Source organism: Anas platyrhynchos, chromosome 8 (assembly GCF_047663525.1).
Source record: "Anas platyrhynchos isolate ZD024472 breed Pekin duck chromosome 8, IASCAAS_PekinDuck_T2T, whole genome shotgun sequence".
In the NCBI taxonomy this organism is placed as follows: Eukaryota; Metazoa; Chordata; class Aves; order Anseriformes; family Anatidae; genus Anas; species Anas platyrhynchos.
This window is the reverse complement of record NC_092594.1, coordinates 17,398,543-17,423,367: the sequence shown is the minus strand read 5'-3', so window position 1 is coordinate 17,423,367 and position 24,825 is coordinate 17,398,543. Positions and strand designations below refer to the sequence as shown.

General features: G+C 42.1%; 1 protein-coding gene across 2 annotated transcripts in view; it reads right to left on the bottom strand.

The window, feature by feature from the left end:
* The window catches only part of KIFAP3 (kinesin associated protein 3), a 74,497-nt gene that overhangs the window by 45,131 nt on the left and 4,541 nt on the right, over positions 1-24,825 (bottom strand). For both annotated transcript variants that reach the window (XM_027463585.3, XM_072041853.1), the window contains exons 2-10: positions 24,344-24,475; positions 23,431-23,585; positions 22,184-22,239; positions 21,553-21,694; positions 20,082-20,181; positions 19,028-19,152; positions 18,504-18,602; positions 17,629-17,807; positions 15,167-15,329 (exon numbers count right to left, since the gene is read on the bottom strand). In XM_027463585.3, the coding sequence (XP_027319386.1) occupies positions 15,167-15,329; positions 17,629-17,807; positions 18,504-18,602; positions 19,028-19,152; positions 20,082-20,181; positions 21,553-21,694; positions 22,184-22,239; positions 23,431-23,585; positions 24,344-24,475 (1,151 nt within the window). The remainder of the gene's footprint in view (positions 1-15,166; positions 15,330-17,628; positions 17,808-18,503; positions 18,603-19,027; positions 19,153-20,081; positions 20,182-21,552; positions 21,695-22,183; positions 22,240-23,430; positions 23,586-24,343; positions 24,476-24,825) is intronic.

The following is a 24,825-nucleotide window of genomic DNA, read 5'->3' as shown; positions in this document are numbered from 1 at the left end:
AATAAGCCAAATGCCATCCTGTGACACTGGGGCTTCATTCCCAAAAATACCAACTGCCAGCTACTGACTATGACTTGGACATGTTGGTACCAAAATCACCTTTTGGTTTTGTTTTACACTCATCTGAATGATGAATAAAGCCACAGGTAAGTCCTTGCTCAGAAACATGGCTGCAAAAATTTCAAACCCTGCCCATTACCTGGCCAAAGAACAACTTTCCGAAGCAAAAAAGGTATCGCTTCTATGCTATTTGTGACCACGGCAGAAGGCCACACATGAAAAAGCAGACAGTGCAAGAAAGGCTTCCTTATGGGTTGGTACAGTAGGCATCAATTATTCCCCTAACCAGAAAAAGCAAGAAAAAGAGAAGAAAAAAGGTCTTTGCCAAATGTGTTCATAAAAATCACCAAAGTTTTGGTGGGGTGCCAGAAAGTTGTGGCCTACAAGCGCTAGTAGTTTTGAGCATCAAGCATTTTATGACTGAAGGTGGAATAGCCAAATGGCCTAAAGCAGTAAGGGCAGCCCTGGAAAATAATGGCCTAGTCATTATGGATTCTTCTGGTATTTATGGCAATAAAACATGAATCATAATGAACTCATTGGATATTAAATGTGGGGGTCACAAGTACTTTGATAGGATTTCCAAAAGAATTTACCATTAATTAACCAAATAATTATTTGAAAGTGTTACTGAATTATCCTTAGTTCTTATACAGCCATTCCAGAGAAATTGGTCATTCCCAGCTGAGTGCAGTTAATGCCTTAACAAACCGGTCATTAACTGCAGTTACTGATTTTGTGGGAATTATTGTGTTATAAAATACACTCAACAGTTTATAGAAACAATACTTAGATTTTTTTTGCAGCTGTAGTTCAGCTGGAGCAGCTGGGATGGAAAAATATCAGGTCCCTCGGGCTGTTTTCACAACTAGTTTTCTGCAAATTAGAGAGGGAAATAAATACACGATGGGTTCTGAGTTCAAAATGGCTTCAGATTTTTAGCCTTTGAACATTAATAAGAAGCCATGTGCCAGTTCTGCGGACCAGCGCCTGAATCCTAGGTTTCATTCTTACTGAGGTTAAAGATCGAATGGTACCAGTAGCAGAAGCTAAAGAAAAAAATGATTTCTTGATAACAAGATCTGGTCCTAACATTATAGTTGAGTTTGTGAGCTTGAAATGAAGAGATCCTCCGTTCGCTCCGCAATAACAAAAGAGAAACCCTAAAGCTGTAAAACTGAAATGCCAATTTGAGTTTCAGCAGCAGCATTCAGCTTTCAAATGCTAAAGTAACAATGAGAATATAAATTATGGATTAAATTATCCAAATGTAAGAGTATCAGTAATTCAAGTAGCCATCATTTCTAATAGAATTGTCAATGTCTCCACTTCAGATATGAAATATGCCTTATCCAACTCACGTGCAAAACATTAACTATACCAAATCAAAACCAGAACCCAAAAGAATTATCTCTTAAAATGGCAGAGTGAATCTTGGTTTCAGCTTCAAATTCTGATACTATTAAGTCAAAGCTGTTACAAAAGTAAGCAAATAATACATGTAGGCGGATGGAAATGTAGCAAACTGAACATCTTATCCATACACTGTCTCACACAGCTGTCAAAACTTTATTTACATTGAAGTGACGAGTTCATTCATTCATATGTATCATAATTAATAGGAATCTTGGGGGGAAGTGATAAAAATGTAACTCAATTTTTCTGTCCGGTACAGTGCCTTGCAGACTACTCTGAAACAGTTGTGCTAAGTTGCTCCACGTGTGGTTTAAACACACAATGGTTTGATTTACATATGTAAATATAAATCATATTGGATATATCAGTTTGTTTTATCAAGAGAACCTGAAAGAAACTGCAAGTCTGCTCATATTCAAAAAGACTAGGCTATATAAATAATGCTATGATATTAATTACCAACTAATAACCCTTCTTGTGCCACCTTTGTGTTTGAAACTGGTATCCTACCATAAGCCTACCTTAAAGTCCAGATTTCTGTGTCCTCCCTTCCCCCATCCCTCCCCAAAGAGCTAAGCACATGCCACATCTGAAATATGGATACACTTAATTTTTTTTGTAAACAAAGAAGGAACTATAACGGTAATTTTTAAGCCAATGAACTAATAAACGACTAATTTTGGTTGACTTATTTAATGTTACAGCTACAGACAAAAATGAAGCTGCACATCTGGAGAACTAGACTCAATTTATTTGAACTCTACACAGAACAGCCAAACTGAAAAACACACAGTAAGCTCCTCACCCACATCACTGCTGCTTAGATAAGGAGAAAAAAAAACAGCCACTGAATAGTGCACTACATGCTGCTAAATTTAGATATATCCTTTATTGAAACTGACCTTGCTTGAGGTTTAAATTGGGTATCAGAAAGAACATATTTATGGAAACATGGGCTAGGCTTTGGAACAGGCTGCCCGAGGAAGCAGTAGTCCTCATTCCTGGGGGTATTTAAGAAATGTGTGGATGTGGTGCTTACGGGCATGGTTTAGCAGTGGACTTGGTAGTGCAAGGTAGACGGCTGGCCTTGATGAACTTAAGGGTCTTCTCCAACCTAAACGATTTTGATTTGAAGAGTAGAAGTGCCCTATCCTTAAACCATGCCCCTAAGAACCACGTCCAACCTTTCCTTGAACACCCCCAGGGGCGGTGACACCACCTCCTCCCTGGGCAATCTGTCCCAATGCCTGAGCGCTCTTCCTGAGAAGTAATGTCTCCTCATTGTTTTACTTGTTGAAGAGCAGCACTCCTTGTTCAAATTCTTTAACTCTTGAAGAGTAGGGGCATGACGTTTCCATTTTTCCACTCCCCAGTGACAGCACCCCACTACCAGGACTCCTCTGCTGTGATGGACAGAGGTTTGGCAACTCCAGCAGCCAGTTCCCTCAGCACCCTGGGCTTCTGCTCATCAGGTCCCGTAGACCTGTACCTCTTTGGATTCAGCAGCTGGTCTCGAACCTGCTCTTCGCTTACACTGGGTGGGACTCTGCTCCCCCAGCCTCCATCTATGGGGTCAGGGAAATGAAAGATGGGGGAAGCCCTTCTACCTGTGCACACAGAGGCAAAGAAGTTGCTGAGTACCTCAGCCTTCTCCACGTCTGTCATTACCAATTACTCCGATATAGAAACTCACTCCTAATGTAAGAACTTAGCCAGCTATAATCACTCACCCACTACTGTTTTCACCCCTCGGTTTATTTTCACAAATGTTAAAGGCGCATGGTGGTTCACGGGGACTCCTCCTGTCACCCCAGCGCAGCAGCCCGAAGGGAGCTGGGGCCTCTCTTGGGCTCTTCCTCGAGGCTCTGCGCACAAGGGCTGCCACCTCTCGCACAAGGGCTGCCGGATGGGAAAGAAGCACTCACACAACCCCTGACAACTGGCAAAGGTCTTTATTGCCACATAGCTCCAGGCTAATGCCTGGAGTGGAGCCTGGGCGATGCGGAATACGGAGCTGGCCGAGCCCTTCTGCACAGCTGCCGGTGTTCCTTCAGGACGCTTTTCAGAGAGCTGCCGGCGGAGTCCCATGTTTGTTGTGGCTGAGGTGGGTCCACTTCCATCGCTTCCTCTTCATCTCGTGCACCCACCTCCATGGGCTCCGCGGGTTGGAGGACGAGCCAGTCCCTGGCAGGGACTGCCCACACAGGCTGCCGTCCGTTGGGCATGTTTTCCGGCCACGGTGCCGCACCAGGACGCCTCCCAGTTCCGGGCCTCGGGGCCATTCCGTTCTCCGCCTGATTGTCATTCACGGAGTTCCTGCTGTTTCCTTTCCCTTGGCCACGGCTGGGTCCCGCATCATATGCTGACCGCTGGGCATGGCTCCGCTTCCCGTGGCCCTCCAACCCACGCTCTCCGTCATCACTGGACCTCTGGCTAGGCCCAGGCCTGCTGCTGCTGTCCCTCCGAGGGGCCGGCCTGCTCCCCGCATCGCTTTGGCTCCAATGATGTTGATCATAATAGCCTCTGGGCCGGGCACCAGACACCTCCTGGGCACTGATGGTTCTTGTGATGGAGGTGCTGGCCCTCGACCCACGGCGCATCCATGCAGAGCCAGACATCCTTCTCAGTGGTCCTAGAACAATTTCTTGTCCTCGCACTGAGAAGGGCTGCTGCTCGCCTCGCTCTTGCTTTGCTCCTAACTCTGGCCTTCCTTCAGCCGCTGGCTTTCGGAAGACCAAATCGCTGAGCAAGTGGCGGGCCAGGGGCAGGGGGGCCCCTTTTATAGGGCCCGGGGCAAGGGCGGGCCCGCTGGTGGCCACTGTGACCTCGGCAAAGCTCTGTGATGGAGCGGCCCGTGCGAGGCCGAAGGCGGCTGCCTTGGGAGAGGCCCGGAAGATGCCCTCATGTGGAGCAAGGACGAGGGTTGGGGGGGCTGAGGGCCCCCTTTTCTGGGGCTGGCTCCCCCCAGGCCGTTTGGCTTGCCAGAGAGAAAGGCTGCCCCATGCAACCCTGCCTCCACCCGTTCTCTCTCCAGATCTCCAAGGGTCAGAGTCTCTCGCTAACAAAAAGAAAACCCACCAACAAAACCAAACCAGACCAATTCACGAGGCTAAAGCAGTCAAAACTGAAGTGCCGATCACAGAATCACAGAAGTTCTAGGTTGGAAGAGACCTCAAGATCATCGAGTCCAACCTCTGACCTAACACTAACAAGTCCTCCACTAAACCATATCCCTAAGCTCTACCTCTAAACGTCTTTTAAAGACCTCCAGGGATGGTGACTCCACTTCCCTGGGCAGCCTGTTCCAATGCCTAACAGCCCTTTCGGTAAAGAAGTTTGGGCATGGTTTAGCAGTCGACTTGGTAGTGCTAGGTAGATGGTTGGCCTTGATGATCTTAAGGGTCTTCTCCAACCTAAACGATTCGGATTCGAAGAGTAGAAGTGCCCTATCCTTAGGGAGATTCTCCAGGAAACTAGAGTTGGTTGGTTCTGTTCTGTCACGCTTTAGGCATCCAAGTTGTGCCCTGGAAAGCTTTCAGATGTCAACAGTTCATGTAGAAGACCAGGTTACTTGCTACCGAGAAGTATTAATTTGCTCTTGAAATTAGGCAAAGAAACAACTAAAAGAACTCACTCAATTAAGCAATCACATATTGTAAGCTCCTCAGTAGAAATACACGCTCAGGTCATCTTACCTACCTATCAACTTGTAGCGACATAGTGATCCTACAAGAGCATGGGGGAAAAACGCTTTACTATGCATGCAGCTAAAGGCTTCTCCTAAGTAAATATAAAAATTTAAAGGGTAAATTATGCCCTCAAATTTCATGGGGCTAGAGAAAAGCTGTTTACACTGCTCTTAACACTTCTTTCCATGCCTCCATTGAAGACTCAAACATCAAGACTCAAAATTAAGACACAAACTACAATTACACTTCACTGGGTAATGCAGGAAACACTACGTGAAGTAAAAGGTAAACCAGAATAAAGGAGGAAAGTTGGCTCCCCAGGAACATGGAAAACAGACTAGAGGCAAGTTGGGCCAGATCTTCAGTGGGTACGAACTGCCAGGCAGCCAACGAGAAGGGTGCTACTTTATACTTGCTTAACCTCTACCCTTCATGTTCCCCCCCCAGCCTTATTCTTGCAAATGTTATTTGCGCTAAGATAAAGCATCAGTTAAGGTAAATCCTTACATTCTGTAGCAACCATAGTTTATTTCTGGTATTTGTTAATATTACGAGCTTATCTGAAAATAAGACAGCCACAGTAGCCGTCAAAGCCTTCTGTTTTTTGGGGGTAAGACACTATGCACTCTTCTTTCTTTCCTGTTTTTTCAAAGGTCCAGCATGTTGTATCACTTCCAATGCCCAAAGAATCTCATGGCTATCAGTGACAGCAATGCTTCTGTTTCTAGACTGCCCAAAATAATCAAAAAGACCTGGGCACTCAACCTGAAGCGTGAAAAATACCTAAACTCAATTCAATTTATCTGAATGAAGTCACTCACCAACACTTAAATCAGTCTCCCAAAGCACGTTCCATATGGCAGATTTCATGACACACAGAAGGAAAAGACGGCTATAGTTTCAAAAAGAAGAGCCAAATTTCAATTTTCTTGCTCTGCAGATAACTGAGCCACCATCCTGTAAATCCCTTGTCCTGCTGGCAAGCCCAGGAACAGAGAGGGGTTTTAGGACGCTCACAGTCAGAGCAAGAAAGTCCTTTTCAATTGGGAATAAACAGGAAAAAAAATACCTCTAACTTGGAAATGAAACTAGAGAAACATAGAATAAATAAGGTTGGAAAAGACTTTCAAGATCATCTGGTCCAACCATCACCCTACCAACAATGTCACCCACTAAACCATGTCCCTAAGCACCACGTCCAACCTTTCCTTGAACACCCCCAGGGGCGGTGACACCACCTCCTCCCTGGGCAATCTGTCCCAATGCCTGAGCGCTCTTCCTGAGAAGTAATGTCTCCTCATTGTTTTACTTGTTGAAGAGCAGCACTCCTTGTTCAATTCTTTAATTCTTGAAGAGTAGGGGCATGACGTTTCCATTTTTCCACTCCCCAGTGACAGCACCCCACTACCAGGACTTCTCTGCTGTGATGGACGGAGGCTTGGCAACTCCAGCAGCCAGTTCCCTCAGCACCCTGGGCTTCTGCTCATCAGGTCCCGTAGACCTGTACCTCTTTGGATTCAGCAGCTGGTCTCAAACCTGCTCTTCGCTTACACTGGGTGGGACTCTGCTCCCCCAGCCTCCATCTATGGGGTCAGGGAAATGAAAGACGGGGGAAGCCCTTCTACCTGTGCACACAGAAGCAAAGAAGTTGCTGAGTACCTCAGCCTTCTCCACGTCTGTCATTACCAATTACTCCGATATAGAAACTCACTCCTAATGTAAGAACTTAGCCAGCTATAATCACTCACACACTACTGTTTTCACCCCTCGGTTTATTTTTACAACTTTTAAAGGCGCATGGTGGTTCACGGGGACTCCTCCTGTCACCCCAGCGCAGCAGCCCGAAGGGAGCTGGGGCCTCTCTTGGGCTCTTCCTCAAGGCTCTGCGCACAAGGGCTGCCACCTCTCGCACAAGGGTTGCCGGATGGGAAAGAAGCACTCACACAACCCCTGACAACTGGCAAAGGTCTTTATTGCCACATAGCTCCAGGCTAATGCCTGGAGCGGAGCCTGGGCGATGCGGAATACGGAGCTGGCCGAGCCCTTCTGCACAGCTGCCGGTGTTCCTTCAGGACGCTTTTCAGAGAGCTGCCGGCGGAGTCCCATGTTTGTTGTGGCTGAGGTGGGTCCACTTCCATCGCTTCCTCTTCATCTCGTGCACCCACCTCCATGGGCTCCGCGGGTTGGAGGACGAGCCAGTCCCTGGCAGGGACTGCCCACACAGGCTGCCGTCCGTTGGGCATGTTTTCCGGCCACGGTGCCGCACCAGGACGCCTCCCAGTTCCGGGCCTCGGGGCCATTCCGTTCTCCGCCTGATTGTCATTCACGGAGTTCCTGCTGTTTCCTTTCCCTTGGCCACGGCTGGGTCCCGCATCATATGCTGACCGCTGGGCACGGCTCCGCTTCCCGTGGCCCTCCAACCCACGCTCTCCGTCATCACTGGACCTCTGGCTGGGCCCAGGCCTGCTGCTGCTGTCCCTCCGAGGGGCCGGCCTGCTCCCCGCATCGCTTTGGCTCCAATGATGTTGATCATAATAGCCTCTGGGCCGGGCACCAGACACCTCCTGGGCACTGATGGTTCTTGTGATGGAGGTGCTGGCCCTTGACCCATGGCACATCCATGCAGAGACAGACATCCTCCTCAGTGGTCCTAGAACAATTTCTTGTCCTCGCACTGAGAAGGGCTGCTGCTCGCCTCGCTCTTGCTTTGCTCCTAACTCTGGCCTTCCTTCAGCCGCTGGCTTTCGGAAGACCAAATCGCTGAGCAAGTGGCGGGCCAGGGGCAGGGGGGCCCCTTTTATAGGGCCCGGGGCAAGGGCGGGCCCGCTGGTGGCCACTGTGACCTCGGCAAAGCTCTGTGATGGAGCGGCCCGTGCGAGGCCGAAGGCGGCTGCCTTGGGAGAGGCCCGGAAGATGCCCTCATGTGGAGCAAGGACGAGGGTTGGGGGGGCTGAGGGCCCCCTTTTCTGGGGCTGGCTCCCCCCAGGCCGTTTGGCTTGCCAGAGAGAAAGGCTGCCCCATGCAACCCTGCCTCCACCCGTTCTCTCTCCAGATCTCCAAGGGTCAGAGTCTCTCGCTAACAAAAAGAAAACCCACCAACAAAACCAAACCAGACCAATTCACGAGGCTAAAGCAGTCAAAACTGAAGTGCCGATCACAGAATCACAGAAGTTCTAGGTTGGAAGAGACCTCAAGATCATCGAGTCCAACCTCTGACCTAACACTAACAAGTCCTCCACTAAACCATATCCCTAAGCTCTACCTCTAAACGTCTTTTAAAGACCTCCAGGGATGGTGACTCCACTTCCCTGGGCAGCCTGTTCCAATGCCTAACAGCCCTTTCGGTAAAGAAGTTTGGGCATGGTTTAGCAGTCGACTTGGTAGTGCTAGGTAGATGGTTGGCCTTGATGATCTTAAGGGTCTTCTCCAACCTAAACGATTCGGATTCGAAGAGTAGAAGTGCCCTATCCTTAGGGAGATTCTCCAGGAAACTAGAGTTGGTTGGTTCTGTTCTGTCACGCTTTAGGCATCCAAGTTGTGCCCTGGAAAGCTTTCAGATGTCAACAGTTCATGTAGAAGACCAGGTTACTTGCTACCGAGAAGTATTAATTTGCTCTTGAAATTAGGCAAAGAAACAACTAAAAGAACTCACTCAATTAAGCAATCACATATTGTAAGCTCCTCAGTAGAAATACACGCTCAGGGAATCCTTTTCATTGATTGGACTTGCAAATTTGCAAGAACTCAGCCTCCTCATCTTTAGACTGCTGCCATCTCTCCACTCCTGCCCTTGTTCCTGCCATAAGCATTTCTGTTTTTCAGCCACCTCACATTTGTTTGTTTTCTTCTTCCACTCACCTGAAGTCATATTTTTAGTATTAAGATCAGCAACATTCCAGCTGTACTATCTGTAAAATGGCAATACACTTTGTTTCTAACTCAACAGTACTAAAATAGAGTCAAAAGTCTTAGACAATAGTCCTTAAAAACTTGCAAGCAAATACAGAAACAGCATGAATTTCAGTTATTTCTTTCTGATAAATCACCACAATTTGCCAGTGGCATGAAATAGGGATATAGGGAAGGCTTTTAGCATAAAAAGTTAGTTGGAATTCTATTTCTGCTTCAAGCACAGTATTGATACTGAAGAATCTCTACTTTGTTTTATATTCCTCCATGTCTGAGGCTAGTTCTTTAGTAATACTAAAGTTGCCTAAATCACCCACTCTACTCAAGTCAGTTAGACACGTTACTTTTATTTGGACATCTGATAGGAAATTAGAAGTTGAATGCTAAAGAGGATTTTTCTGTTTTTGTTTTGTTAGTTTGTTTTAAAAACAATGGCCATACTTAGCACAAATGATAAAAAAAGCTACCATTAAAATAAATCCTTAAATAATTACTGCTTTCCAACAGACCGGTCCCTGTAGCTGAACTGTTACTTAATGTGCTACAGCCAGCCTCCACTATAAAGGAATGGAGACACCCCAGGCAATATTCACACAACAAGGATTGGAACCAGCTGCTACAGAGCCACCTTAGAAAAAAAAGGGTTCTCAATTTAATTGGGAAAACAGGAGGAAGCATAAATTTTACTGCCATTAATAACTTCAAGCAATCCCGATATGACTTTACCTCACCCTGATGGCTGGACATGTGCTTTTTGTTAGGGTCTTTGCCACATCTGACCCCTATTGTTTGCTCACTTGATCAGGTAAGAAAATGTATGTTCCTTTATAGGATAAACGAGGCCTATTAAAAACAGAAAAAACACTGCAGTAGCCTATAAGAAGCTCCATTTTCCAACAGATGTGTGAAGCTCCATAATAAGTTCATTACAAAAAGGCCAAGTGAACTCATAAAGAGAACACATCTACTTTAAGCCTTCTTAAAAGAAACTTTCATAAAAGGAATCGAACATTAAAAAAACCACAGCACTCCGTTAATTAGAGAGCAAACTACTTCTTGGGTTTTTAAACAGCAGTCAACATACAACACACCTTGGCTGCATACCATTATCAAGACCTGATTGTTAAGCAACCCAACATACGACCGTTTGGCAATTCTTTGATTGCTCATTAAACCTAACTTGTAAAGAACAGAAAAATATCAGAGGAACTTCAGCAGTTTCCAGAAAAATCAGAAAATTTGATATTAGAAAACAGAACTCTTAAAAAAAAATCCATCAGTGAAACCAACGAAAACACTCTTCAGTAAATCTCAGACTGACAAAGTCACACCCTGCTCTGGTTACCTTCAGCTCAAATAAAGGACTCACACACAGGGAAAGTGTGACCTACTTTGGAATTTGCAAACTGTTGCACAACCCTTAGATTTCTACCTAAGATTAGGTGGCTGTTACTTCCACTGTGCTGAGACTAAGTCTTGGAACACCAAGAAATTAAGAGCATCAGGTCAGGACCCTCACATTAATGAAATATCCAGGCTCAGTACATGCTGTGACCAGAAAAACTCTACTATTGCTACTTGGGACTGATCACATTGTATTTCAGAGCAATGTATAACAAACATTCCTTGGCTAAAGAGAAATCCACAAAGGCAATTTTCTTTCAGTTACGGTAATCTGTACTGGAAAACATAACCCGAGATGGTCACAATCTGCAATCTTTTTGAGATGGAACACCTTGGCACTGTGTAACACAACCACATGAATAACCCTTCTGCACTGCATGTCCCATCTGAGCTGTAGCTGGCAGTGTTTTGCAACCCACTCATTTTTCAGCTCACTAATCTGTGTTCCATCAGATCTTGATTTTCAAAAACAGCTTATAATTCTGAGCAGCCATGATGAGATCCTTTACTCTGACTTCCAAGTATATTGGGTTTTCATGCTTTAAACATGGCTTGCACTGGTAAGTGAAGTGAATGAACACAGAGTGGCATTTCAAGACAATTGTATTCAGTACCCCTAAGAACTGTCCAGCAGCTCAAAGGGACGAATGCACGTAACACAAAAATTTATGCTCCCTGCATGCAGCCAGAGCTACTCTTTCAAGGAAATCTTCCCTGCTCATTTTACCTCTTGAGCAGCAACTCACACCATTCCCTAGCATTTCTATTGTTTGGAGAGCAACACCTCACACAGGAGGACACAGAAACCCCAGCAGTGCTTGCCACACCTACTGCCAGGAGCTTCTTGTGAACAGGAGTCCACCAAGAAGAGATTGCAGCCTGCCATCACACGCACAGCAGCACTCAGCTGCTTCTGTTGTACAAGCTGCCTGCTGTTCTCATGGAGAGTGGAGAACTATTTGTCTCACTTCACAAATGCTAAGAAACCACTCAGACACAACACAAAAGAGCACCCTCATTAGAAGAATGTGAATCACAAGCTGTGCATGTATTTAAGAGCTGTTCTGAAAATTTTGCATTTGGTTTGGCCAGTTAACTGAAAAACAAAGTGGATTTGGTCCAGACAAGAAGTTATTTTATTCTTCCTTGTAGACAATGTTTTTCTCCTGTTTGCTGCCAGGGCATTTACTTTAGAAACCAATCACACAGGGCTCGGATTATGAAAAAGGGTAACATTTCCCTTTTGTCCAACACTGGAAGAATGCTCACAGGGATTAAGAAAACAAATTCAGATCCTTCTTTTAAACGTTCAGCTCTACATTTCACCCTTTCAATGACAATACTTTCCACAAGCAAACTAAGACTAGCCATCAAACTCAACTGTACTTGGAGCAAGTCACTCGTACGCTCCACTTGAATTATGCCATGCAGAGCAAAATGAGAGCACTGCAAGAGCAAAGCAAACTTCCACACAGTATTCTGTCATGTACAGCTTCGGCCTCTCTTTCCAATGTGATGATTAGAGGGCACTGAATCTGTGTTTTTCACATCTCAGGCAAGCAAATAATTTAATCACTTCTTGAATTTACTCAAATTCTCATTCCACTTTAAACTATATTTCTGGCACATAAAACAATCACGTGGTGAATGTATAAAAAAGAAAGACCACTAAAAAACAATTTTTAAGTATTTAAGCAAGGCCATCAGCACAAAAGAAGATCTCAGCAAGTCCCTGGTGACTACCAAGAACAAGACTGTATTAAAAAAAAGTGAAGTCACACAAATCAACAAAATCTCTTTCCATACCTCCTCAAGTAGCTTGCGTATGGAAAAACCTGAACACAACAGGCTATATCCCACAGGCCTCCACAGCTCTGCTCCAGCTTCTGATCAGCAAGTCTGAAGCCAGATTTCCCTCAACTGCACCCAGTTCTTTGAGATTGAGCATAACAAAGATCAGCTGTAGTTGATTAACTTGGGTGCCTGGAGGGAACAAGAGGAGTTTTGTCACATACAATACTTCAGACTTGTGAAGAGAAGCCGCGAAAACTAGCAAGTAGTGTTGACTGGCAAAGCTAAATGGGGAAGCAGGCATTGGCACTATTAAAAAGAAAAGGCTAATTAAAATGGAAACAAAACTAAGCAGAATTTCTCATGTCTATGCTTTCAACAGCAGCCTCAACATGCTGGAAAGAGAGGCAAAGATGATGGTCCCTCTCTGATATATCCATGCCACGCTTGGTCCATTCCTTTGCTGGCTCAGTCAAAGCTATTTCACCTCTTCCACTTTCAGACTCAATCTACGTTCAGAGCCCTCCTGCTCCCAAGCCACCATGAGTCCCTTGGCAAAGCTGCACATCCTCCAGGATTGCAAACTGTCAAAGAAAGCCACCTCAGTGCTTAGCCCTAAACTCCTGCCTGACAAATCCTGTCCTTTCCTTCCTTGCAATCTCAACTCTCCCCTTAAATGCCTACTACACTTAATTTACACTCATCTCAAACCCAGCGCTAAAGACTGAAAGGCACAGCATGCACGAATGTTAAATTTCAGTAGGCTGAGTCAACAAACTTGACCTCTTGGCATTAGGATCTGTATGGTAACTTGTCAACAGCTGCTGAGATGTGTTAGCACTTTAAGGTGACCTGCAAATGTAAGCCGAAGGGCACTGAGTTGAATAATGTGTGTTTAATGCCCAAGTAACCTGCATAAAAGGGGCACCTGGCACATGATTATTTTATTATTAAGGTTACAGCCTGCCTTGAGCCAGGATACACAAAGTGATGAGTTGGAGAATTATATGAATTGCCATATCAAGACAGGTCTTGTGAATCACAGAGCTGACATAAAAAACAAAGTAACAGATAATATTTCCACTTACGTTTTCTAATTAGCACACCACAAAATAAGTATCAAATGATTCTACAGGGGGGGAATTCGGTCAGACAGCACTTGCCTCCAACCACAAAAAAAAAATGGTTGAAATCTTCCAATTCAAGGGAAGAAGGACTGTCCACGGAGTCAAGTACTTCCAGAAGCTTCACTGTCTGTGCTAGCAAAACTTGCCATAGATCACCTTAACAGCCACTTCAGGAACAGACTGTGATTTTAGCAGCCAGATCTTCTGAAGAGGCCTATGCTCGAGTCCAAGCAACTGGCATCTGAAGAGAAATTTTCCTCTCCACTTTAGAATGAGACACTAGAAAGCAGATAATCTACAGATATGTAACTGCTGAGTTTAGTCTGACTTTAGTATCAAAATGGGGATTTCCAGGAGCAGGAACTTTGATGATTTGAGTTATGCTATTGCTTGGGGTGACTTGTAGCCAGAAACTGTTGTCTAAGCTGAACCAGACTACCTAATAAGACCCCTCTCAAATGAGGCGAAATGTATTTTCTGACCAGCTCCCACTTCTCAGTCCACTTTTCTGAGAAACGTCACCATCACCAGGAAAAAAAAAAAAAAAAGTATAAAGAGGGATTCCAAATGCCATTTTTCTTCTTCCTAGCTCAGTCCAGAGGAGGATATTAAGTAAAAACATGATTGTGAGGCAGAAACCATAGAAAGATCTAAGGAACTTCAGAATATATCAGATAGCCACTACATTAATCACTGACAGGATTAAGGTTTCCAAATCAGTGTAAGTTTTCATGGTATTAACTTGTATACTAAACAGCAATAAGGCCATGCTGAGGCTGATTGTAAAATTGAGAAAGCAAATAATCCCTAAAGACTATGCAAAGGTAGAAGAGAAAGCTCAGTTTCACTGTTGCATTCCACTTGTTCCACTACATCTGGATACACCAGCTGTGCTGGACTGAATATATCCCAAACCCAACATATCACAGAAAACTTAAATGATATCTTGCAGTGCTTTATGCATTTAGGGCTCCAGAATACAAGATCCTCAACTCCCACTTAAAAATGAGCACTCAGCAATCCTTACAGCCAAATCATACTAAACATTTTTGTAAATCTACTGGAGCAGCTTCTAGATAGCATCAGCCAAAGAACATACAGGGAGTAATAAAAGCTCCGTCTTGAGAGCTCTAGTACACAACAGTGATCAGATATTCCTTTGCTTTTTCTGGCCTCCTTCTTGTCTCCATAGATTTCCCCTATAGGCAACAACAAGTTTTGCTTGCATCAGAAGTACTCACGTAATTTTAACATAAATTAGACCATCAAGCTGGAAGTCTAAAAATCAGTACTGCCTAGAGTTGAGGCTGACAATGCTAGGAAGCTTCTACTCCTTTTATTTAGACCAATATGGTAACATGAGGCAGAACATATAATCAGCTTCATAAAAACCAGAGGTAGCTGGTAGCTTCATCAGCTAAGCTCCCTGAAGCAGTTGGCTATTTTTCCTAGGTGCTCCTCTAATATTACAAGCATCACCCATGTGTCAGCTCAAATTATTCTCAGTTAGCTATCAAAGCTATTTTTAAAGACCAGAATACTCATTCAAGAGCTTGAGAGATCCTAGGAATAAATCTACTGGGAACTGCATTATTTTGGACTTCCATCTAAACCTGCATCTGGAAAGATGATTTGAATGATAAAAAGTTGGGTGTGGTGAGAGTTCCTTGGCAAAGAGAGAAGCGACCCAGCAATTTTTAGGCACAATACATCATGATGCGAACAGCTTTGCTATCCCTGCTGAAATGTCTGTGTTAGAACAAAACATACCTAGGAGCGCAGTGAGCTTGGGGAGCAGACCAACTTGCACCATTTTATTTCTCAGTCCTGTGTCAAACGAGAGATTCAGTAAGAGCCGAAGAGTGATGTTCAGCAGGTCTTCATGTTCACAAGGTACCATCTTCACAAGTTTTTCAACAATATCCATTTCCACCTGTATATCAAGAAAAAGAAAAATCCATAATCCATTCAAACTTGGCTTTGTCTTCAAGGTAAAAGCCCTCTCAGTGTGCTACAGATTCACATGCAAGCATGCACAGACATGTGATTTGTACCCGCAACAGTAACTGTCAATACATTTTCATCTCAAGCAGCTTCACTTACATCTTTGCAGTTGAAGTATTCTAGATCGGTTTACTGTGTAATGTTGATTTAAAAAAAAAAACAGCCAAACAGTTTAGATGCCTTGGAAATATTCCCCGTGATTAGAATACTGTAAGAATGTCATCTAAAGAAATCACTTGCAAGACTAGATAGGGCTAGAAGGCAGGCATACATGGAGAGTGGTGAACCCATAAGTGGGAGCAACCCTGGAACAACTGATGTTAAAATAAAAGAGATACCTCACCAAAAAAGACACAATTGGCATCCAAAAGAGCCTGAGACCTTCCCTTATGAATTTGAAATGAACCCCTAGCCAGAGCTTTGCATGTGCTCTCGGAAAAGGCATGAGCCTTCCTGTATGTTAATTTAATATAAGTATGAAAGTCATCTTGAAACATGTATCACTTTCAAATTAAAAAGTGGAATCCAGGAACTGAGAAGCGGTATCAGATCCTGAGATCATGTTCACATTACCAGCCAGAAAAGACATCTGAGCATTGACTGGCAAGACTTCAGAAAGCTTTTTATCATCTTTTAAACATCATTTCTCTGCTTTTATTTGATAAAAATCTTTTAAAAGCATTCTTTGTCTCCCAGAACCTTCTTTAGCGAGAAGAAGGAACATAAAATTATTTTGTATTCTTCAAACTTATACACGGATGTAACTGGCCCTCCAGTTACAAATACACAGAGAATTAATTCTAAAAAAAGAAACTACAGCTCCCCTCACATAGCATAGTGCAATAATCAAACAACTGGGTACCTTTGATCAAAAACCATCAGATACCAGGAACTCCTACTTCACTGCTTTGAATTTAATACAGCACTTGAATACCAAAGGAAAGAATGTGCTATAAATAAGAGGATTATTTAGTTTTACTTAGAAACAGACATTGCACAACTAGTCTTAGCTCATTTTTGCCTTCAATATTTGTGTATTATAGCCTAATAAAAGTATTAGAACATCTCCTTCATATGTACCTTCCGTAATAGTGCTTTGGAGAGGAAAAAAAAAAGCATGCATCTTTTAATCAGACAAACAGACAGCTGACTTGTAGCATACAAACCTTTTTAAAAGCCTTTTCAAAACATTTCAAACACTATGCAATAAAATAAACTCAACAATTTTGTTTCATTTGTCTTTCCGCTGAATCAGATGGAATGTGTAAAGCATGCCAACAAATAAGTGGGCTGTAAAGCTAATCCTTATTTTCCTAATAAAGTCTGTCAGGGCACTACACAGCTATAAAATAAATCTAAGACCAAACACCTGATAAATAGCCTATATTCCTCCAAAACAGATACTTTGCATCTTATTTTTGTTAAGAAATAGGGTAGTCCTATATAAATAGGTGGGATGCATGTTGTCTACAGTGTTCAATGCATATGCGATAGTTCCAGTAACAAAATTGCAATTAATTCTCTATTACATAAATCTTTTAATCTCCTAAATATAACATTAATCTCAGATTAGCTCAGGATAAGGAAAATCTATCATTTTTACTTAAATAACTGTCACAAAGGCATAGTAATGAAGGCGTGTATCTACTAAAATCCACTGAGAACTCAGTAAATCAAATACTTGGCTAGAAACAATTTTTTTTTCTTTTTTCAGGAAGGAGAAAAGTCTACAGTTTCAGAAGTTTGAGATTTCATATTAAAATGTTTAAGAATGTTTAACAGCTCTGAGGTGCCTTAGAAAACCAAGCTGAGTTAGTAACTAGTATACTAGTCTAGCAAACCACAAAAGGATCACTGTTTTTCTCTTTCCAAGATAATACGTAGCAGAAACAATAATATGTTGTCAGAAGAGTGTAGTTTAGGGAAAGGATCACTGACATCTCCAGAGGCACGTGTATAATAAAATTTTGTGGGTGCCAACTTAAAAATTTGGAACTCCATATATCACACTTTGAGTTTGCTTCAGTCTGTTTGGGATAACAGCCCTTCAGAAATTTTTGCAGCATGTTGTGGTTCAATGTTGTGTTTCTTTTTTGTAATTTTTTCATTAGGAGAGAGGATAATCAGAGTGGCAAAAAAAGATATCTCCCTCTTCCTTCCACCCACACAAAGTTTTCAGAGACTGCATACAGTTTACCAACACTGCACTGGAGTACTAGGAGCCTTACCATATCGTTTTTGTTCTCCATAAAAATGCTGAGTTTCTTCAAGAAAGATACTACCAGGATAAGCAGCTCAAAATTATCACGGTCCAGTGCTTTCACTAACATATGGACAATGTTCTTGTTTCGCATCTTCAGCTCAGTGCGAGTATCCTCCGCAAGATTCAGGAGCAGGTAAAGTGCAACTAACAGAGTCCAACATAAATCATACCAACAGGTCAAATACAATTGAACTACGTGGGTCTCCACATACACATTAAGTGCTTAAGACAAGACTTTCAGAAGCATTCCACTCACTTCCCAATGCATTTTAAACAAAATTGACCACGAACGCTTTTTATTCCTGTTTAGAAAGCATTAAAAAAATAGTTCTAACAGTGGTTTTATAAAATAATAAAATCATAGATTATGATCACTAAAAGTTTTTTTTTTCTTTCAATTCCAATGGGAGCCATTAGAAAGTTTTCCCAGGAAAGCTCTGCCACTCAGACCATTTCAGTCTGACATTAAGTATATTTGAATACAAAAATTGAGACAGGGTGGAAGGTATTCAACCTGAGTCAGACGAAGGCTAACCTAAAAAATAAATAACTCAAACATACCAAAACAATCAAAAAACCACCACCAAACCCAACATCACTAACAAGGAAAATTTAAGCTGATCACTTTTGCTGTTTTATCTAAGACTGACGTAACACTTGGAGAATTGTTAGCACACTGTCAGTCTGATTAAGTACTTCTCTTCTCCCTATTCCTTGGCAAGATATTCCACATTAATACACACATTCAGTATGTTCAAGTTGTCATAGTTATAACAACTGAAAAAAACCCTCTACCCACACTAACCAATGAAGAAATACTTTGCTATTTGTATTCCATACCTCTGAGTAGCTGTTCCTGCTTGACAACCAGCCCTTGGTATTTCTTATATGTCTTCTCATAGTCCTTTTTCAGGGTTTGATTTTCAGGATCTTCATCAAGTACATTACAGAAGTTAAGGAGTTCAGATAGAAGTTACATAGTCTGGATGACCATTGCCCTCAGATGTGTTACTCAGCCAGTGGAGAGACACCACCTCAGCCACAGCTTGCTACACCTGTAATCAACACTAATTCATCCCGCTATACTCTCCAAATCTTGGATGTATTACATCTTAATAGTCAGCAAAAACGTTTCTAAGACTTACTGCTTATACAATAATACACTATCTTTTTTCTTGTGTTGCTTTCATAGCCTTCACATCATCTCTTTGACAGATTCAAACTTCTCACTTAGATTTTTTTTTTTATATATCATCAATTATATTTCCACTGCTTTCACTGAAGTTGTTCTATGCTGATCTTGTATAACTCGACAACAGCTATCAAGAGAAGTCAAAAGCCACCCCAGCATACCAAAAGGATATCAGCTTTCTTCTTTTTAGCGAGTTCTTCCTGCCAAAGCTCATGTCTCTTCAGCTCATGGTCTATGATATTCATACACAGAGCTCCGATTTTGTAGTGTGTGATTATTCCATGAAACTGAGAAAAACTGCATTGAAGAAAAAAACATCTGAGTAAAAAATGAATGCAAACAACCTCAAAACTGTTTTGGCATTTAAGGTAGCAAGGTCCCAACACCCTATCACCTAATTAACATAAAAAAACAAGCAGGTATTTACTTCTCTGCCCTATTTTAGCATGTTTTTATAGGAAAATTATTTCAAAATAAACTCCCCAAAACATATTTTTTCAAGTTTTCAGAAGTGCAAGCAGGCTTTTTCACAATCGAGTTGTCAAAGCAAAACAATTTTCAAGAGGAAAATTTAGTTCTTATAGTGATAATGCTTATTAACATGAATTTAAAAGGAAATAACAGAAATAAATGTTTTGCCTTTTTGATTTAATATTACGGACCCAAATGGAAACTTTTTCTTCCTTCTAATGAGATGAAAACTCCAACATCTCCAAGTGTTGTTCCAAGTCAAAATAAAAACAAATTTCATGCATACAGGAGAATGTTTTCCAGTCAGCCCTGCTTTCCATATTTGAAGCACTTCAGAACACCCTCTGCTCTCAAAAAATATGATTGAGGTCTAAAATCAAGTCACAATGCAAATTCCATTTGAATTATTTTCTAGTCAGGGTATGCTGAAATGCTGGCATGTCTCATTAAGAACACACACTTCAGTTTTGAAGGCTGCTTCTTCCCTGTAGGAATGCTGAAGAAAATACAAGATAGCAACGCAGTCTCTTACCTATAGGTCAAAATTCTTACTACTTTCTTCTTAGCTGTACCACATACCGCCTCACCAAGGAGATTCTTTCTGTGCCTCAGTTCTGTCATTTAAAATGTGTTCTAAACTCACAAAATTTTACCCCATTTCAGCGAGGTGGTATAATGCAGTGCAAAGAACAAATGAAAAGCCACCAAGCAGAGAAAAGTTCTTGATGTTCCTATACACAGGGCCCTGAACTTACCTTGAAAAACAGAAGAAAATATAAATTATATTAGTAGCAAGTTCCACGCTTTGTTTCCAATCTTCCCTCAGCACTCTAGCCAGTGCACCCAGGGCAGTTTCTGAAGGAAAACAAGATTTAGATGAGCATTAGCATTTCAGCTCCCTCCTTTTATCTCATGAGACAGAATTTGAATACAGTCTATTCTACATCGATCATTTTTAATGGATGATTTTCAGATCTATCTCACTTTAATGTGTAACACTGTTCAAAAATTGTTTGCACATAGTATCAACATTAAAAGTATCCTGAGAAGCCATCCAGATACAAATCCTAAGAGGAGGTGACACGCAAGGATACTGTAACCAAACATTAGTCATCTTAAACCTGTTACTGACCCTAAGATGCCATTGCCTCTGCCACCCAATATGTTCCATATTACACTGTGGCTCCTACCGACAACATCAACACATTCACTTCCAAATTCCCCTTAAATTCCACCTAAATCTACAATTTTTTCATCCATTACTTTCTATTCATGTACTCCCATTCCAATTCTTGGAATAATCTTACTTGCAGACGTTGCAGAATGGGTAAAGCACATGCTGAAGTCATCACAAACTTGAGTAACGAGGAGGCAGAAGGATCAATAAAATATATAAAGGATGGAAGGAAAAAAGGACTATATTAAAAGGACACCTTCCCTTTGGAAGTCTGTTTTGGATTGTGCTTATCTTTTGTTTGTCTGACTTTCCTTTACACATTATAAGAGCTTTTTTTGCACCTCTGTGGAAAGGAGACAACAGGAAATTTGTGTATGCACAGGTACACGTGTATTTACAAACACATCAGGTGCTCTGCCATGCACATTTTGAGAGCTGCTTCAGTGTGGAACACATATGCAGACATAATGACACTAATGTCAGTGTCTTATCATGAATTCCATTATGATTTTAAAATGGATCCATCTTAAACAAAATGAGTACACTAAATAGTGAAGTAAGTGGGTGATGCATCCACATCCAGTTGATTAATTTTCTTGGAAACTCAACAGCTATAATTATGTCAGACTGCAGATCTCATTTTCAAAACATGTTTCATCTCCAGTCTGATCTTCAGGGTACTGCTCTTTTGTTTGTTTGTCTGTTTCCAGCACCAGTGCCAACTTAAGATAAAAAAATAACTAGAATCTATATAATAAAATATCTAGGAAAAAACAGATGACACCTATTGAGACTTGGAGGGTTTCTGATCTAGAGCCACCTAAGAACAACCTAAAATGCATCCATTTGTACAGAGATCTAATTGAAGTTTGACAGTCAGTTTATTATGAAATAAAAGTTAGTCTAGTATATTACTGAGGACAAGCATAAAGCATAACTACAGTATATAGCAAACTAAGAAAATCTTAAATTAAAGGTGAACTGCTTTTCCCTCAATATATCACCACAAAAACAGCACAGCATTAAGAAAAGTTTAAATCCCTTGTTACCGTTGATAAGCAGCTCTTCCAGATTATCAGGATTCCTAGCCAGCTGCAAGATGAGGGCAGAGCCGCGCACCTTGTCGGGAATGTCCTCGTACAGTAACTCAATGTACTCATCCATGTCATTGATATTGGCAACTTCATCAATCTGAAAGCAGTCATAAGGAACAGTTTCGCAGATAAAGAGATGTCAATTCGACACGATTGATCACAATGTTTTTCAGTCACAAGACAAAAGAGCGCACAGCTTTGAGTTAAGACGTTTGGAAAAAACAAAATGAGAAAAAAAAACACATCCAGAATCACTGCCAATGAACACCAGGAAATCTGAGAAGATTTAATTACAAAAAAACAAAGGATGCTCAGACATGACTCCCTGCATCCTGTCCCATGTTCCAGACCTCACTTGCTGTCCTGCTGCGTGCTACAGTTGGAGGGGGAAGTAGGCAAGTCAAATATTTTACCCTTTATGGAGATGATTTTTATTCTATTGTGCAATATTTCTAAACCAAGTTCTTTGTTTAAAAAAACAAAAAACAAACAAAAAAATAGCATTAAGCTTTTCTCCTCCCCACTTATATAACCACTTGTTAGTAAATGTTTTTTTTTCCATTTCTCATCTAACACCAATATTTACCTCCATGCCTTCAAATGGGGGCGGATCTTTTGGCTTACTGGATTTCTCTTTCTTTTCTATAATGAAAAGACACGGTTGCAGTTAACTTAGACATATTCACAGGCCAAAACGTACTATTCCTACAGTATACATTCTGGTAAAATCAAGGTCAAAGTTCTCTTGCGTCCAGCCGACCCGTCAGACCAACACTGCTGGGTTTGTCAGGTTTCTGAAACTAACCAGCCCACAGGGAACGAAATAAACCCTTGGATGCCTTCGACTCCTCAGTCTAAAGGACCAGTTACAACCCAGTTAGCTGGGCAGAGAAAGGGCAATAAGCCCTACTGCAAGTTCAGGGCAACCAAACTCACTTCCACACCTTAAAAGCTTTGATTCTGCTTGCACACTGTGGCAAAGCTGCCCTGTGATACACCATGACACGTATACATGGAATAAAAGAGGGCAAAATGCCTGAAGCAATCACAAAGCATGTAAGTAACATTAATCTTCGTTTTCAACTCATTCCATGGAGTTGAAAGTTCTCAAGTTCTATTTGAGAACAGAGCTTACCATTTCATGACTGCAAGAAACCTTGCTGCCCATAGCCAAGATAATGCACAATCAGATGCTGAGCATGAAATCGTCCCTTGAGCAGAACATTTATCTTAAACTTAAGGCACTCAGGATGACCACCAATGTACTTCAGCATCAGAGCACAAAATTAGTGTGCTTGGTAATTTGTTCACCAGGAACTTAAGAAGTTCAGACACAAGTATTACCCCAAGCTGCTACACTGTACCAACGGTTGTCAGGCTGTGAAACTCCTCACCCCACCTTTACAGACGGTGTGAATTCCGCCAAGGAACACTATCCCTGCCCTTGCACCAGGTGATGACTGAGATCTCTTTAGGAAGATCTTCCTAACACTCTTTGATGTCATTGCAAGGGCAGATACAACATGAAGAGGCTGCACCGAACAGTGGAATTTGTACCTCTCAAGTCTTGCTAAAGCACAGGGCAGCCAGCAATAAACACCAATACTAAGTTTAACCAAAAAGATATTTTTGCTGGTCACATAACAGTTCCCCACACACAGACCTCAATCCATGATTGTCATTGTTTCCAAGCGTGGTTATCTAGACATCTTCCCCATTCTCATCGCTGGAGAGCTTGTACATCAAGATGACAGCTAAGGGAAGCCCCACACTGCAGTGTTTCCAGCATTGAAGCAACCCAGTCCTGAGTTATTTTGTTCTTGAGTTATTTACCTTTTCCAGCTGAGGCATCTCTGCGATTCTGTAAATAGTACAACAGCTGTTCTACTTCTGCAAGCTTGGAGGGGTGAATGAGCTTGCATTCTTCAACCACCTTTCGAGCCAGGGAAGCGATGTCTGTGTTTGCATTAAGACTCTTTAGCCGAATGCTGCAACAGAGTCAGACAGGTCTCTTCTCAGTTTTAAGATATTCGTGTCCTGAGTCCTTTGATTTAAGCTTACACAGTCAGGGATTTGTTGAGGCAGAAATAATCCAGATACCCCCAATATCTGTGCCGTGGCTTACGCAGGTAACGTGAAAGCAGCAGCTCTCTACAGTCCTAAAGGGTAGGTAGCTGTCAAACAGATTTAACAGAGTACCAATGTCCATCAGCTGACAAGCAGCAACACTTGCAGCTTAGAAATAAACATTGCGGTAGTTCTCTGGATTTTTTCAATTGGGAATATTTTAACACTCAAAAGAAAAACACCGAATTTAAAATGCAGATACCACAACAAAATCAGTAGCAGGGTGATGGACTGAAGGAATAGGAGATATGCAGGCTAACAGCTAGAGCATAAGGCTGCCAAAAGGTTCAGCAGCATTGCATGCTCCAACGTTAGCCATCGCTTGAGTAGGAGCCAAACATTTCACTTTTCTGTACCTCAAGTTTCTAGCATGTAGAATGGGAACAATCACTTTTATTTACAAAATACCTTAAAGTACACAGATGAAAAACAGTTCACAACATGTTTTAGATGTCAGCTCTCCCAGGCACGTTACTTCATGCCTTCTAAACCCTCCATTAATCTAGCGCTAAGTTCTATAAAGATTAAAACCTGTTATATCTTACAGGCTGGTGATACTCTGAGTTACTGAATTTATGGCTTGTAAAACCAGATAAGTTATCAGAACTTATGACCTTACATTTTCTGGCATTCTTTGCGCTCCCCCAGCATGGGGTCTCCCATCTCTCCCAGAATCGTTGCTTCCACTTCATAGTGAACAATGAGGGCTTTCTCAGATGGATGCACATCTATGTTGCCTCCTTTTACTTTCCTGCCACGAGGAGGAAAATAAATGAATTACTGATCAATTGAAAGCTTCAAAAAACATGCCAGAATATATATCGTTAACAACGACCTGTTTCCAGTTCTATTAATATCCTTAACCCAAGCACTGCTCTGCTTCCACACCATATTTCTTCATTTCAGACAGCTGTACCATAGTTCTTCTCAAGCTCTGCCTCTAGTATGTACAGAAACACTCAAATCATTGGCCATTCTTAGCCATGAAAGTCAAACACAGAAGAAAGAGGATTAATCTTTAATTAAGTCTCACAGCTCTCTTAAGGAACCACAATAAGGAAAAAGATGTACTTCACAGGGAAGGTGAATTACCCAGCTGAT